The 15,632-nt window shown below is 42.1% G+C and overlaps 1 protein-coding gene across 5 annotated transcripts in view; it reads right to left on the bottom strand.

Moving 5' to 3' along the window:
* Positions 1-15,321, bottom strand: part of Lapsyn (Leucine-rich repeat activity-regulated protein at synapses) — a 78,480-nt gene extending 63,159 nt beyond the window's left edge. The window contains exons 1-2 of one of the 5 annotated variants that reach the window (XM_070665426.1): positions 15,087-15,321; positions 13,473-14,630 (exon numbers count right to left, since the gene is read on the bottom strand). In XM_070665426.1, coding sequence (XP_070521527.1) covers positions 13,473-13,521 — 49 coding nt within the window. In that variant the 5' untranslated portion in view covers positions 13,522-14,630; positions 15,087-15,321. Of the gene's footprint in view, positions 1-9,281; positions 10,162-13,472; positions 14,631-15,086 lie in introns of those variants that run through there. The other 4 variants (XM_070665427.1, XM_070665428.1, XM_070665429.1 and 1 more) reach the window with 4 other exon arrangements.
* Positions 15,322-15,632: the final 311 nt, after the last annotated feature.

The raw sequence follows: 15,632 nt of genomic DNA, 5'->3' as shown, positions 1-15,632 counted from the left end.
TTTTTTAAAGGAAAATACAGAAAAACCATTATATCTTTTATGCAGAATTATATTACATTATTTTGTTATGCTAGATATAAAATCGTTTTGAAAAATCAATAGCTCGCGAGAAATGTTTGATATTTTAATACATTTTTTTATATATACATCTACAAAGCATAAAATATTAATTCGATGATCTATTTGGAATCGTGACACTTTTGCACATAAAATAATAAACGAAATCGAAGTAAGACCTTTTGTTTAAATTATGAACCAATGAGTTTTACTTCAATTATTGCAAGAGACTTGTAAATCAACGGCAACGCGAGAACCTTCAAATTGTCGGAGCGAAACCGGCGGTGAAAGAGCGAAGTGCATCGCATGGCACGCAATCGATGAATGCACTTCAATCGCACTCGCTCTCCAGACAATGCAACGCGGACCCCGAGGTAACTGCACGTTAACCTCCGCTTTCTTGGACCCGACCAACAATCGAGAACGCGCCTCCATTTTCTGCAAAAATTCTGCCGGCCACTATCCACTCATCTCCACCTCGAATCCCAGGGGAAAGTATATAATGATCAACCCCGACGTACAAGTGGGGAACATTACGACCATTGTCGCAACGTCCGCGTGTTGTTTCTAGTATTAACGCTCATTAACATCCGCCCCGTGCAGTTTTAATGGGAGCGCGCCCATCGGTTTGTAATATCGGCTTTCGAGTTTCTCGTGTACGCGCCAAGAATAATAATGACCCGAGAAGCCGTATATACACGAAACTATATATGTATAATATATAAATATTCTGATTTTTTATTGTCGCATTATAAAAGTCGACAAACTTATTGCAAATCAGCTCTTATTAATTACTTTTCTTCGCCAATAATGAATAGATTCCTTTTTACGTTCATATATTATATTTTAATAATTTTTACATTTTCCATAACTTGCAAGTTTTTTCTTTTTTATTTTTTATTATTTTTACACAAGTTTTCTTTAGTATTTTATTAGTCACCTAGTATTTTTTTTATTGAATTTTTTTTTACCGCTTCAAAAGTTTTCAATCAGGAGTATCTATGATAAGTCCGTACATTCGATCAATGATTCAATCTGCATTCATCATTGATATTTGAGCTCACGGCGGAACTTACGCGTACGACGAAATTTTATGCCGAGATCCCCCGTCCTAAAATGCGGTCTGGAGTCGCGAACCGTCGATGAGAGATCATATCTAGAGCTCGAGCCACACACGGATTAATTCGAATGCGCGCATTCGAGAGTATTAAATTTACGGCTTTTCCAAAATCCGCTCGTAACCCTCATTAAAGCCCTCTCCTTCGTTTTAATGGCAGTCCTGCTTATAATGGCGGTAAACGCTTTTATTGCTGGAGTAGATGCCACTCTCCGCTGGCGAAATTAATTTTAAACGTATTTGTCTAGTAATGATGAAAGAGACTTTCTAATTCACGCGAATTAATATGGAAACAGATAAAATATGTCCTCTCTTTGTCAAAACTGCACAAAGTGTTGTGTACACGAAATTTAAAAGGCAAATAGTCTCGCGATACCGCTCAATATTCTTGTACGCTGAACTGCAATATAAACAATCGTATTTGTTTGCGTCGCACACCGAACTTTATTATTCTTTGCAACCGTAGAAAAAAAAAAAAGAAAAAAAGAATTAATTAAGAAGGATTAAATTAAAGCCAAGTCAAAATGTAAATTTTTCGCAAAAGCTTTGCAAGGTAAAACGCTCGTTTCACCGGCACGCTCGATACTTCATATATTCGTTAAAGCGAAATAAATTTTGCGCTAATTTACGCGCGGTAATTAACGACGCGAAAATCCGAAAATGGGGTGATGCGGTCGTAATTAAACACTAGCATAAAAGACTACACATCGCATTATATCTCATCATTCGCAAAATCCGTTTAATGTTAATTTCAAATTAATGTAATACCAATGTTTATACTTGGCGAATTTCCGCGCAAAATCCCCGAATCCCGTTTTAATAGATTTCGCGGAATGTCGGCGACCTCCGGATTGTAAAATAAAAATGGGATTATGTCCATTCCAAGTGCATACAAGTCCGCGCAATCATATTTCGCGTTCTATACTAACAATAAGTGTTATTTAGCACGATGTGACGCTTATATTTTGAATATCGCTTGGATTAATAACCGTGCATCTCATAAATAGCGCTAAATGCAAAATTTCGATGAACTGACGTTCAAATAACTCTGCTAAAACTTTGTACTTGTCTCTTCCGTCATAATCTTTAAAATATAATATTTTTAGTCGCCCATTTGCAGCATTACATGTTTCTAGTAAAAAATATACGCGTAGTTGGAAAAATATAAAAAACGCGACGCAGGTATTCAATTTTACTGCGCACTAAAAATAATTGCAATGAGTTCTATATTTCAACAAAAATCTTTGCATAGAAAATTTAAAGTACGAAGTTATTGCGTTGTTTTTTTTTCTTTTTTTTTTATTAAACGATTGCAAAAGTAATTTACGAAGCTAATTCAATCGCAAAATGAAAAATGTTTCAATCCAAAAGTGACTTTAAAACAAATTGTATTTTTTTTTTTCTTTTATGATTTTCAATTAGCGGATGTCTGTAATTTAATATATTGTAAATAATAGAATTCTAATTTAGTTTCTTAACGTAATGTGCTGCGTTTAAAATATTTCACGTAATTATTGCAAAGTAAAATTATTTTTCAAGCATAAAGTGAATAAATATAATAAAGATTATTTGAGACAAATGCAGGAATGTTAAAAAGTTTCTTTTAGACAATTGGATGCGAAATCCACGCTTTATATGTCTTTTCTACAATGGAAAACTTGCTACAATAGAACACTAACATGAAGCTACTTACAATAGAGATGTCACATCGATGCGGAATTATCGATACAAGCGAACGCGAGAACATACGAAGGACTTTGTCAATAAAGTCCCGAAGGTTATTGAAAGCTTGTCTGTACACTCGGTACTTGTGGCTCTCGATTTCTACCTACTTTTTCTAACTACGACGTCACTGAAACGCATTACATACGCAGCGTGCTTATCACGCTTGCTTATCAAGTTTCAAATTTTAATTAAAAACAATTACCGCGATCAAAACTTTTATATTGATATACGTCAATTTCATCAAAATAATTATTGAAAGGAAATATTATTACTCGTAATTACATAAATTCATTATCTAAAATCCAATCTGAGAGATGAAAAATAAATCTCACCGAGATATAAAAGATGTCTCGATAATAAAAGAGATAAAAGGTGTCACAATTAAAGCAAGCTGTCTATAAACTTCCCTATTTCTAGCAATACGAATTATCGATGTCGAAATAAGAGAAAAAAAATAAATAAAATAAAATAAACAATAAAAAAAAAATTTTTTTTTTCTCTATATTTCCAACAGTTCTTTTTTTAATTCAATTTGGAGAGACGATAGGCGAAAGATAAGCTATCGGATATCACGCGACTATCCAGTAAAACCACCTATAATTCCGCTCAGTAACCGGCACGTCGTACGTGTTTACGCAGCATCAGCTGTTCCCCTCGCGAGAACCAGGCTGCGAAAGGATCGTCCGTTCGTATCGCGACTTCCGTTGCGCTTGTGTACACCGGTGAACGTGTAACGAGCGATACCTTCACGATACGCAATTACCGTAGCCGACCTTTTCGCGTGGCGCGGCATAACAATCAACGCGTACCTCGAGAGAGAGAGAGAGTTTAGCTTTATCTCCGGGAAGCAGCGCGTTATCGATTCTTCCCCGGCGATCGCGTTTTAGCCCGCCGCGTGTAATGCAACGGTCCGATAAAGAGCTCGAAGATGCAACACGGCGACGAGACTTGCAAGCCCGAGTATGTAATATTGATGAACTGATGTTCGCTGCGGCCGCCACTGTTGCAGCTTACGCCAATATTATTCGTATCGTTGAGTGAGTGCCTTTGATCATGAGGACGCGCGCGCCTAGAACGTGCGCTGAAGAGCAAATACGCGAAGGATGGACAGAAACTGAAGGCCCCGACCACCGTACGAGACGATGTCTCTTATGTACAACGCGTATACCTTTGCCAACTTTTTTAATATTCTCCCGAGCCCTCGCTTTCTCTCTCTCTTCCAGTCGATAAATATTTTCGCGAAAGTCATGCGTCTCCCGTTATCGCGAAAACACGCGGAAAAAGAAAAAAAGAGACGCGTTATTTCAGGCAGTTCCTTTTATATATTTATATATATACGTATATAATCTTTTTCATAATTTAATTTCTAATTTTTGCACAAAAAAAATATTGTACGCAGGTTTAATGTGATGTTTATCCACGACGAAATTAAATTCGCGTGTCTCAAAAGGCTGCTTGAAAGAGACGGCCATCGTATCGTGAATAATTTTTGCTCGTTTGAAAGCGTCGTGGAACGCGCGGGGAAAGGGGAGGGGGAGAGGGAAAAAAAAATGCAGAATGAGAAAAATGCATTTTTCCTCGATGCGAAGTGTACAAATTGTTATACGTTGATTGCAAGCGAATTAATTAAATTCTTCGCTCATAATATAATGCAAGATTAAATTCACGGAATGCTTCGATGTCGAAACCGCGTTTAACTGTGATTTCTCCCCTCCCTTTCCCCCCACACCCACCTCGTAACTTTTTCGCTGGTAAACGTAACGCGTTGTAATAATCATCGATTAGGCAAAAATTTACAGCGAGTCGCGCTCTCACGTTTTGCTTTCATATTAATAGCAATCAACGGGGATGACGACTCAGCTTTCGCGCTTTACCAATTTTACCGTCGCATAATTTAATTGCCGCGGGACAGTACGGGGGGGAAGGAAAACGATAAAAGAAAGAAATCGGACACGGATAAATTCGTTAAACGAGTATTCCGAGCGAAACTCGTAACAACGTTAAGTGTTCGCCGAGCACTGTCGCACGTAAAGATGCAGAAGAACGCTTTTAGTGTTCCACGTCAATTGACATTCTGAATGCAAGAACCGGGCAATTTTAGCTTGAAGGCGTGTCGGAAGAAAGCGGAAGTACCGAGAGAAGTCTCCGACCTCCTGAAATTTTACTTAGTTTTTGCTTAATCTTTGCTTCGCGGGAACAAAGTTATTTACGAAGTATAAGACGAAACAAAAGGCACTCCTCCGTTTTTTTTTCCTCTTTTCTTTTTTTTTTCTTTTTTTCCAAACTGAATTTAACGTCTAGAATAAAATGTAACGATTCGAGATGTACGATCGAAATTTGTTTTGCTAATCTTGAGATATGTATAATTACGAAATCGTTTAAAGGAAATCACAAAAAGCTCTGCCGGAAATATCGAGTAAAGGAATGAATCATATTACCATAATCAAGTGTCATATTAACCCTTCCACTCTACGTTGCAATATTGCGAGTTCGCCGTGTTGATAAAGGCGCGTTGATAAAGCACGTGTGTACACATACTCGTCTGTTCAAAAAGCGTATCAACGATTGTGAAAAACCCTCGATGACCAGAACGCGACCGATTGTCGCGGCGAAACTAAATATAAATCCGTCTTGCTTTTGTTCGCTATGTTACCCGGATACTGAATCTTTCATCAATCGATAGGCCATTATTCAACCGAATGCCGAATAACTCACTTATTGAAGGAGGGGGAAAAAAAAAAAAAAGAAGCGGGCTCGCGCGGCCTTTTTGTCCAGGTCCTCGATCGCTTTATCGATTTCCCGGCAATTCGAACTCGGTTCGATAAAAGAAAATAATCAGAAGACCGATAGGATCAGATACGGGCGATATCGCGTCGCGCAGTCCGATCGAGCGCGTAAATGGCGCAAAGTGACGTGTTTCGCACCGATTGCGTGGTATTTGGGCGCATTGTGAAAGGCGACGATCATGATTGGCAATTACGTTTTGCGGGAAAATAAGAAGAGAAAAAAAAAAAAATAGGAAAAAAAAAGGGTTCGAATCACGTAGTCGGCTGCGGATCACTAGCGCGAACGCGAGCCCGCATGCAAATTGCAGCTTAATTTGTTCGTTAGCGCGTTCAGCCCGCCGAAGAAAAGTTAAATTAAACTGGCGAAAATTTCGCGGCCAACTTCGTCGGCGATCTACATCTACGTACGGCTTTTCAAATCTGAGCGCATATTCCACGAGCATGATCCACATACATTCGCGAAGCATTGTTTTATACCTCGGCAGAACGAATTTGTTCCAAATTATAAGACTAACAGTAAGAAAGGAAGCACCGGTACCTGTACCGTTCAGATATCAGTATTTGTATTTGAATTTCGATACAGTATACCTCGCTTTTGCTGCGCACGTGTATAATGTATGGATGTGTGTGTAGACGGTATAGTGTAACAGTTTATTTTTATGGCGTCGAATTTTTTTTTATCAACATCCCAGTATTTGTATCACGTCTGACCAGCGACACTTTATTTTCTGCTTCGAGCAGATATGAATTATTAATATTGCCGGCGTAAAAAAAAAAAAGGTAATTGTACATCGCGGCGGCCCTTATTTATTATCGCTGATCTATACGTTGAATTTAAAAAAATCGACTTTCAATCTCACCACGTCCTAATACATGCAGGAAGTAGGGACTAAACCTTGCAGGAGTCTTGGCGAATTTTATAGTCACTCCCAGTCTTTCTAACCCAGACTACGTAAAGAGGGGAACCCTCTTAAGCGAAGTAGGCGGTAATGTACGCGCCGGAGTCCAAGGAATGTTTTAAGGTCGAAAAATAATTAAAGGAAATTTTCACGGCGAAGCAGAGCGGTATTTCCGCGGGGCATAACCGTCTCGCCGCGAAATGAGAAAATGCTAGATGTCCCTGGTGGGACCCTGGTGTGCATTAAAATACACCTCGCGCACAACGTCCGACCTTCTCCTCCGCGTAACCCACAAAGCGCCGCCATCTCCTAACGTACGGTCAAAGAAAACCTCCGATACGAGAAACGATCGCGTTGCACAATACCGCGAAAGCAATTATTTCCACCGCGGCCGCTCGTGAACGGAAAAACAAGCAACGACGTGCTAAAACGAGAGCGGCAAGCGAGATGACGCGACGGCGACCGTGACGCGATTTTCGGCCGCCGCGCAATTGCTGTTACCTTTGTGCATACACCCGAATTTTGAGCAAACGTAATACAGGTTCACGCGCTTTAAACTGTTCGGCACATGTCGCTATATATGCATTACGTTATGAATACGCATGGCCGTATGCGTCGCTTTGCAGAAACAGCGGCCGCATAAACTATTGTTAGAAATGACTAATTGCACCGCGCCACATTTTTTTTTTTTTTTTGGAACACATACGTGCATAATAATGTCTTCGGTGAAATTAATAAATAATATCAAAGATTTATTTTTTATTGAATTTTTGATACTTGCAGCGCAGTGCTCTTTTTATATACCATACCGAGGAAGATTTGATTTAACTTAATTTTACCGATATTACTTCTGCGATACGAATGTTTTATAATTCTTAATAATGCGAAGTTATCGACGATAAGATTTCATCTCGAGCAGTATTTCGTTAATATCGTTAATATAATTTATCTTTAAACGTTCCAATCTCGGCAATTAGCTGAACGAAATTGCTATTAAAGGTTTCTCGAAAGATATTTCCTCTATCGTGTCATTTACCTTTTGTTATTTACGTACAGTTCGCTTTTCGCCTCGGCATTACACCCAATTCCCGTGTAATTTTTTTTCCGCTTCTTTTTTTCTCTTTTTTTCCACGAAAGAAAAATATCATTACGTATTCCTGTCAACGTAACAATTTAACGCATTTGAATAAGAATATTAACCAGTTAAACTCTCTTCCTTGGCAAAAAAAAAAAAAAAAAAGAAAGAAAGAATGAAAAAAAATAATACGAAATTTTTATGGAATACTAATTTTATCGTAATAATTTTATCCCGGAATTTCCACATTATGTAAAATATATGTTTCTAGTACAAACCGATTCATTCAGTACCATTATCTTATTACTATCAGTATCGAATTACCATATTCAATAGCACGTTCAGTACAGAGCCCGACGGATTACATTGAACGTTTCTAAGCGTCACGTCAGTTCGAATTTGCAAGTAAAAAAAATTTTTTTTTAGCCTCGCAAGTAACTATAACAGAATTTTGCGAATTGTGAATTGTAAATCATCGCGTTCGTACCCGGCGGAAGGCGCGAGGAAGAAGAGGGAGGGATTGAATCGCAGTAATAATGCACAAAAGCGGCAGCAGGCGGAAAAGGGGGGAGGGAGGTAGCGGGGGGGAATCGATTAAACTTGTCAAAAATCACAATAAAACGTATCGACTTGAATTAATCCTATATTATTTCCGATTTCGCTATCTCCGTGGAAAGTAGGTAACGGCGGGCAAGGACCGTCGCGTTTTAACCGTGACGCAACGAAATACCGTTTAATTATCATTCATTACTTGCATTATCTACTAATTACGCGAACGCGAACGTAGAAATTGTTCCCAGCGGTGAGCGCGACGCGAAAGGCCAAACAAAAAAATCGTGTGGAAATCCGCGGTGCCGTTATACATACGCGCGTGTATAAATATGCACGTTTTATTTATTTAGTTTTAGTTTTATTTGTATTTTATTTTATTTTTTATTATTTTTTTTTTATTTATATAAATATATATTTTTGTAAGAAATACTCGCGGAAACAAAAAGGAATTGGCACGGAATAACTGTGAGCCCTATACATATGTTCCGTTTAACGTGCGCGATTTTATGGCTGCGTTACCTCGGATCGTAGCTTTTTCAATTTTCTCCACGGCAAACAACTGAAATAACCAATTTTGCGACACCAGTCCATCACAATCTTTTAACCGTTTTTCCGGAAACGGCGGTGGAGAATATAGCCACTTACAGGGTGAATGTACCCGGGTGCATGCATACGGAAAAGTGAACAAGTATTTTTAAACGATTGAATTGAAGTGATAAATATATAATCGGTGAGATTAAATTTAAATAAAGGACAAATTAGTTAAACATTTTTTCCCCGCGCTAAAGAAATTACTACCGCAAATTATCTCAAGCAATTAAAATTAGCATGACGGAGCGAAAAGTAAATTCGCGCGTGATTAAAATAATATCGAACGTAATGAAGTTCGCGAGGACAGCACGAAATGGAAATGCAATTATACGCGGAAATATTCTTTTAACAAAGAAAGATAAAAATAGATGCCAAGTACACGCGTTTATTCGTACACAGGATTTTGTGTAAAATAAAAAAGAAAAAAAAAAGGCATTCTTTGAATCTTGTTTGCAATTCCACATAGTCATTAAGCTTACTTTTGCGTTTGTCGTCACCCGATGTCTCTCAGATCGCCTTTTCCTCACAGTGTCAGCTGTCCAGGACGCCTTCTCCCCCTCCTCCTCCTTCTTCTCCTCCTCCTCCTCCTTCTCTCAGTCTCTGCTGTCGTACAAGCACATACGCGCAACACTCTCACACGCTCGCGAATATCCAGTTGACTACGATCAATCGCGGGCATGTCGTTCCGAAAATCGCGCGACACTTTTATCGGCACTTTCGGAAGTAACCGCATTCAACTCGCAATCCCGTGAAAAGAACGCGGCCGAGACATCAATGGCTGCCAGTTACGCGAATCGTTCGCGACTCGCGGCGGTCAGTTCGCGGCGCGTCGCTCTCACTTATCGGAATAATACCTTCAATCGACGAGGGACTTCGAGTCCAGCGCGTACCGCTTATCCCATCTGCGTCGGTGGGCGGCGTCGGTGACGACCGTAACCGGGAACAAACTACCTCGCGACGTCCGCGACAACGAGAACACGACGTTACGCATCGGCGTCGAGCGCAGCCATGATTTCTTCCTCCTCGGCACGGGCCGCGTGAAGGTTGCCGTCAAGAAGCTGGCGTCACCTGCGTCACGTGACCCTCGCGAGCAGTTGATCGAGCGCGCCGAAACGGAATAAATCGGAACAGTTTCCGACCGTTGGAGAAACGTAGACAGTAACGGTCGCGTCGCGCGTGTCCTGTTTTCGCGACGAGAATTCTCGCCGCGACTACCGAAAGAAAAAAACAGCGGTATAAGTAGTGGGAGAGCCGGGAGTGTGGTCGCTCGAGCGACCGATAGACCGATACCCGAAAACTAGCCTGTTTACAGTCACCGTGCATACGAAGCGAGCGAGCATTCGGGGCGAGCCTAGGTTAGAACGCGACCAAACGCTCTTTTTTTTCGTTTCTCTCTTTTTTTCGCTCGGGTACGAACATTGAACTGACACCGTCGATTGGGACGAAATTGTGATATTCGTAATTGGCAGCGTAATGCGATTGAATTGCCGGATCAAATAATTCGCGTAACGAGCCGTGCATTGATCGTAATTGGCGATATATCTTTCGCGTTCCCGCGTGCGATTAACCTGACGGGAATGTCGTTGAAAGTTCTGCGATTTTCGTGCCGAATAATATGCGCGATCGTAATCGGGGGGAGGGGGGTGTGTTCGCGAGTGTCGTACAGTCAGCAACGACGGTAGTAAGCGTGAAGAGCAACGAAGGATGCCTACGAGGTAGGGAAAACGAGCAACTTGGGAGGCATCGAGTGACAGTGGGAGCAACGTAAAGTGAGTAACGTTTTACATTCGTTAAACTTTATGCCACAAAATATCGATTACACATGTGCGTACAGAGAAACGCAAATATATTTTAAATTAAACGCAGTAAAAAATGTAAAAGCCGCTTTGCGATAGTCGATTTTATTTGATATCGGGGATCTTTAACATATCGTAATTATTTTAAGCGGTCCACGTTTCGAAATGCATTTCTTGGGTAAACAGGCACTGTTTGGAGTGCTGTTTGGTGAAATAAATTAAAAATAAATATAATTTTTGCATTTACAAATTATTAGTTTGCTCGCGGCTCGGCGCACCCGACCACTTTACATTTCCAGTTCGAAATGTTTCTCATTTCGTGCATACTGAGAGATAATACGAGTTCGAAAGTAACGTCCCGGTCGCCAAGTGGCTCTTCAATTACATTCCGGATTTCCTACAATTTTATTAAAATCGACTGCGGGGAGCACCCGAGTAATTTGCGAGTTAATTATCGAACTATTAAGATGACAGATGAAAGGTACAAATGGCCAATTTAAATTCGCTTTAAGAGTGTTACTTTTGATGTAATCTCTCTCTGTAAAATTCTACATAGTACTCTCGTTAACTTATACTTTCTTCGCTAAAACTCCTCGCTAAACTCGAGCTCGCCGAGCTCAAAGTACATTTTAAAGATAGAGACTGCTATAATTAAGTTCGTGACTTATTTATGCGGACCGAACTATTTTACGCAAAACTAATTGTCACCGAAGCCGAGGGGTATCCAAAAGTAGGGTATTCGATCAATCGATCCCGCGTGTTTTCCGCGCACGGAAATTCTAAATTTATTCACAGTTAATAGATAATCGTTTTGATATTATTTCCATAATACTTCCGCGTATAACAGCGTCAAAAATAACATGCGAAAGAAATATTACGTTTCGTTACGAGACGCGGCTGAATTTCCATCGCTGATCGTACTTAAAAAGAAAGAAAAAAAAAATAGGAAAAAAAAATATGTACAGAATAGAAAAAAGGGAAGAAAGAAAGAAACTCAAAGTAGTTTCAAACTCGCGACACAACCTTTTCTCCCGCGAACGCGCGATTTCGGGGCGAGGGAAAAAGCGCTCTTCGACGTGTAACTCCCGTAGGGTACAGCTTTTAGTTTACGTTCCGTGCTAATGGTTTATTGACGCGACCGACGCGTCCAAGTTCCGACGTTTCTCCGCGGTGTAAGAAGATTACAACGTAACTTCGCCCCAAGTCGGCGGGGGCACGTCATCTACGTGCGCTCCCACCGACTTGGCGCGGCAACGATCGAGGTACGCAACGGTTGACGCAATCTCGTTACCGTACGGTGCGGAAACAATTCGAGGCATCTCGTATCTCCGGAATGGGAGACAGACGGGCGGCGGTGCCTGTCGGAACATCCAGCTCGCGGATAGGATCGAAATTAAATGTGTTTATCATCCGCGGGCTCAGAGCGAAAATCGCGCTTCCGCAACGAAATTATTAACGGAAGCGTTGTCATTAAACTGACGTCGCGCGAAATCCATTTGTTGAAATTATCTCCACCGATATCGCGGAGCGGAATGCGACAAGGCGGGCGGGCGGGGGACACGGTGGGTGAGAATAGTCAGGAATCCTCGCGCCGCTCCGTTTTATCTTATTAATGAAACGTCGCGGAGAAGCGAGTCGCTGAAAAATTTGCGCACGAAAGTGGCACACGCAGCCCGAGGTATTATCCAAAGAGACGGCAGAGAAAGGGGGTGAGGGGGAGTAGCGACGGGGAAAGAGTATTATTTCCGACTTTATCGTGTTTCACTGCGGCAAATTAAAAAAAAAAAAAAGGAACGAGAAAAAAAATCAATTTTCCGGATATCGTGCTCTTGTTCCGCGGGTACCATTTGTCGTGTCCGCGCATCGATCGCGAGATGTCCCGCGGTCTCGGGGCATCTTTTTGAGTTCCGTCGCTCTCATTCCGAAGACGCGCGATTTATCAACGCGGAAGACAGCGATCCCCGGGCTCCCCATTTAATCGCACGCGAATTGTATACTGCTCGGTGCGCGCCATTTTTCTTACACAGAGACGCGCTCACTTCCCTCCTTAACCGTCAATTCGCTTTGAAGAAACGCGCTTCTCTTCCGGGATTAAGTGCCGACAATGAGCAATGCGTCTGTCGACTTTTAGTTAAATGTCAGTCGATCTTTGAGCGCGCAACGTAAGACGCGATAGCTAAATTCCATTTTCACGCGGGAGGGAAAAAAAAAAGTTTTCGACGTTCTACATTCATATTGTACATTTTACATTTTTTAAATCGTTATGCGCCGCACGGAGTCTCAGGTGACAAATGGAATTGTTACTTTCCTAATCGTACGTACCCAAGAACGTTTGCCTAATTATTATTCATGACATATGTCTGCAAAGCACACGTTTGCAGATGTATAATGCAAATCGTAAATAATTTGATACGAACATATATATTCATGAATGATAACATTCAAAATTGAATTATTAGATATTAACCGTGTGTCATTAAATTACCAAATATTTTGCCAAATATATAAAGGAACCCAACCGAAATATATCAAACATCTTTTAAAAAGCGTAGATTAAATTATGATTCATAACAAATTATTTTAAAAATTATCAAACGCTTGAATTAAATTCTCAAAAAAAAAAAAAAAAAAAAAAAAAATCTCTCACAACGTATATATTTCTATAATTAAATTAATTCAATTTAAAACTAAGAAAACGTGCTCGTAATTAAACGACTGCCTTCGTTAACGTCGAATTCAAAAGACGCAAAAATTCTCCATAAAGTTCACAAAGTAACAAAGATCGTTTAAGAAAATAGTAACACCGCGGACCCGAGATACCGTCGCGTTCGCCTCGAGGCCGGTTATTCGCAAAGACTCGCGTTTTGTACTCACCTATTTCATTGACGGCCCACCGCCACGACGACTTCCCGAAGAGCCGCATGGTCGAGCCGGGGACGAGTTGGCCTCGAGAAAACAGATTCCTCTTCCTCCGGTTTCTCCCGTACGCGCGTAGCACACCACCAGCTGCTCAACCGAGCTACAGGCTGCCACCAAGTCCGCGCGATCTCACGCACACCATTGTAACCTTGCCTACGTATACCCGTATGTCCGTTCCGCGATATGGCACGCACTGGCAGAGACGAGACGGAGGCGTTGGCGGGCGAAGGGGACGAGGAAAGTTAGGCGAGACGAGGTGAAGCCAGCGAGGTGAAGCCCGACTAAGACGCGCGCTATTATACCGTCATCGCGGACTTTTCCTTCCTCTGCGAACAGGAGCGCGTTGCGTCACTTACTTCCACGAAGCCACCGAACGGTGAATCGTCCTGTACTCGTACGCGCGCGCGCACGCACTCCCGGCCGAGTTCCCTCTTCCTTGGCCTGTTCAAGGGCAGACGCGTTGCGTAGTAAAAAAAGGACGTTATCCCCTGCGCGGCCCGTTTCGGCCAGTGTTTTTCAACCGGCGGCGACGCGCCCTTTCGCGCAAGTTATTCTGGCTTCTCGATCACGGCTGGTGCTGAATTTTAATTTCAATTTCGTCACGATTATTTCGTCGTAAACGATGTTACGGTTAACAAAGGACTTTCGCAAAATATTTTCTCGTAATCTCTTTATCGACTTCAGTAAGGCAGAAAAGGCAGGTTTTTTTGGGGTTTTTTTTTTTTTTGTTTGTTTTGGAATAAGAGCAATTGAGGGAATTAAGTTTACTGCAGTTCGAATCCGAAAAAAGAAAATCGAAAAAGCCCCTTTCGTAATTCCCGAGCGAAGTTAGGCGAAAAGTTAGCGGCGGAAGATTGAGTTCCTGCGAAATTTCGTAATCGAGCGAGTCCGACGCGAATTTCCCGGCGATCCGGTCCGGCCGATTGATTTCCTCGCCGATATTCACCGGCACGGATCGAAAGTTTGCGATTAGAAATCGACCGGTCGCGCGGATATGAATTGCGAATTTGGCGGCGGGCCAAGCCGATAATCGTGAATCGATCCCGTCGCTAGAGTTGCTCCCGGCAGATTGCGAAATCCTTATGCGATGTATCTTGTGACGTATCCAATAGACTTGAAAAAGGTAAAAAAAAAAAACAAAAAAATAATAAAAAGGAAAAGAACACGATAACGAATTTACTTTCGGATTGCCGAGACACGGCGCGTTTCTGAGGGATTTGCTTAAATCGATCGCGACTAAGGTTAAAAATAAAGGAGAAACAATGGATGGAAAGAAAATCCCGAGTGGAATCCCGGCGATTTGGCTAGCTAAAATTTACGGAGACTCGGGCCGCGCGTCGAGCTTCAAAATGGAGAATCTCTACGCCGCACAAAGGTAATCTCGCGCGTCTTACTCCGCCGCGAACGGTTGCGAAATCAACACTCGGCTGACGCGTCACCACAAAATAAAAAACTTCAAACAGAACGATGACAAAGCGCACGTCACAAAGAAAAAGAAAAAAAAAAGAAAAAAAAATAATTACAAAAAAACAAACCAACAAACTTAAACCACGTATACACAGCACGTACCCAAGTAGGCCGGAAAAGTGAAATCGTCGCCGATACCTTGTCGCTCTGCGACGTTCCGATCCCGGAACTGCGACGGCTGATCGTTTCACCGTACGAACGCGTAAAGGTTCCCGCGAGCGAAAGCCCCTCTTCTCTCGGGTTCCGTCTGCGAAATCACCTCGGCGGCGTCTCGCGCGCAACTGCGACCACGGCTCGTGAGATCGCGACTCCCTCGATCGGCGGCTTCGCCGAACTCGCGTTTCCGCCTCTTTCCTCGACGATTTTCTCGAAGACGCGCGCACGTGGGGGACAGGCAGACTTGAACTCGCGGCGAGCTCGGATCGCGATTCTCGCTGCCTTCTCTCGCTCCTCTCCCGAGAAGAATAAATCTCTACTAACGAGAGTGAGAGAGAGAGAAGGAGAGAAAAAAACAAGCAAAACTAGTGTAAAAAAGCGCGCGTCCGCACGATTCTCTCGCTCGGATCGAGTCTCACGCTCGACTGTGCGGCTCGCTGCGCGCCTGGCGTTCCTCACCCTCGGACCACGTCACGGACGACCGACCACTCC

This window comes from Cardiocondyla obscurior, linkage group LG13 (genome assembly GCF_019399895.1).
Source record: "Cardiocondyla obscurior isolate alpha-2009 linkage group LG13, Cobs3.1, whole genome shotgun sequence".
Taxonomy (NCBI): Eukaryota; Metazoa; Arthropoda; class Insecta; order Hymenoptera; family Formicidae; genus Cardiocondyla; species Cardiocondyla obscurior.
This window is presented reverse-complemented; position numbering and strand designations above follow the sequence as displayed.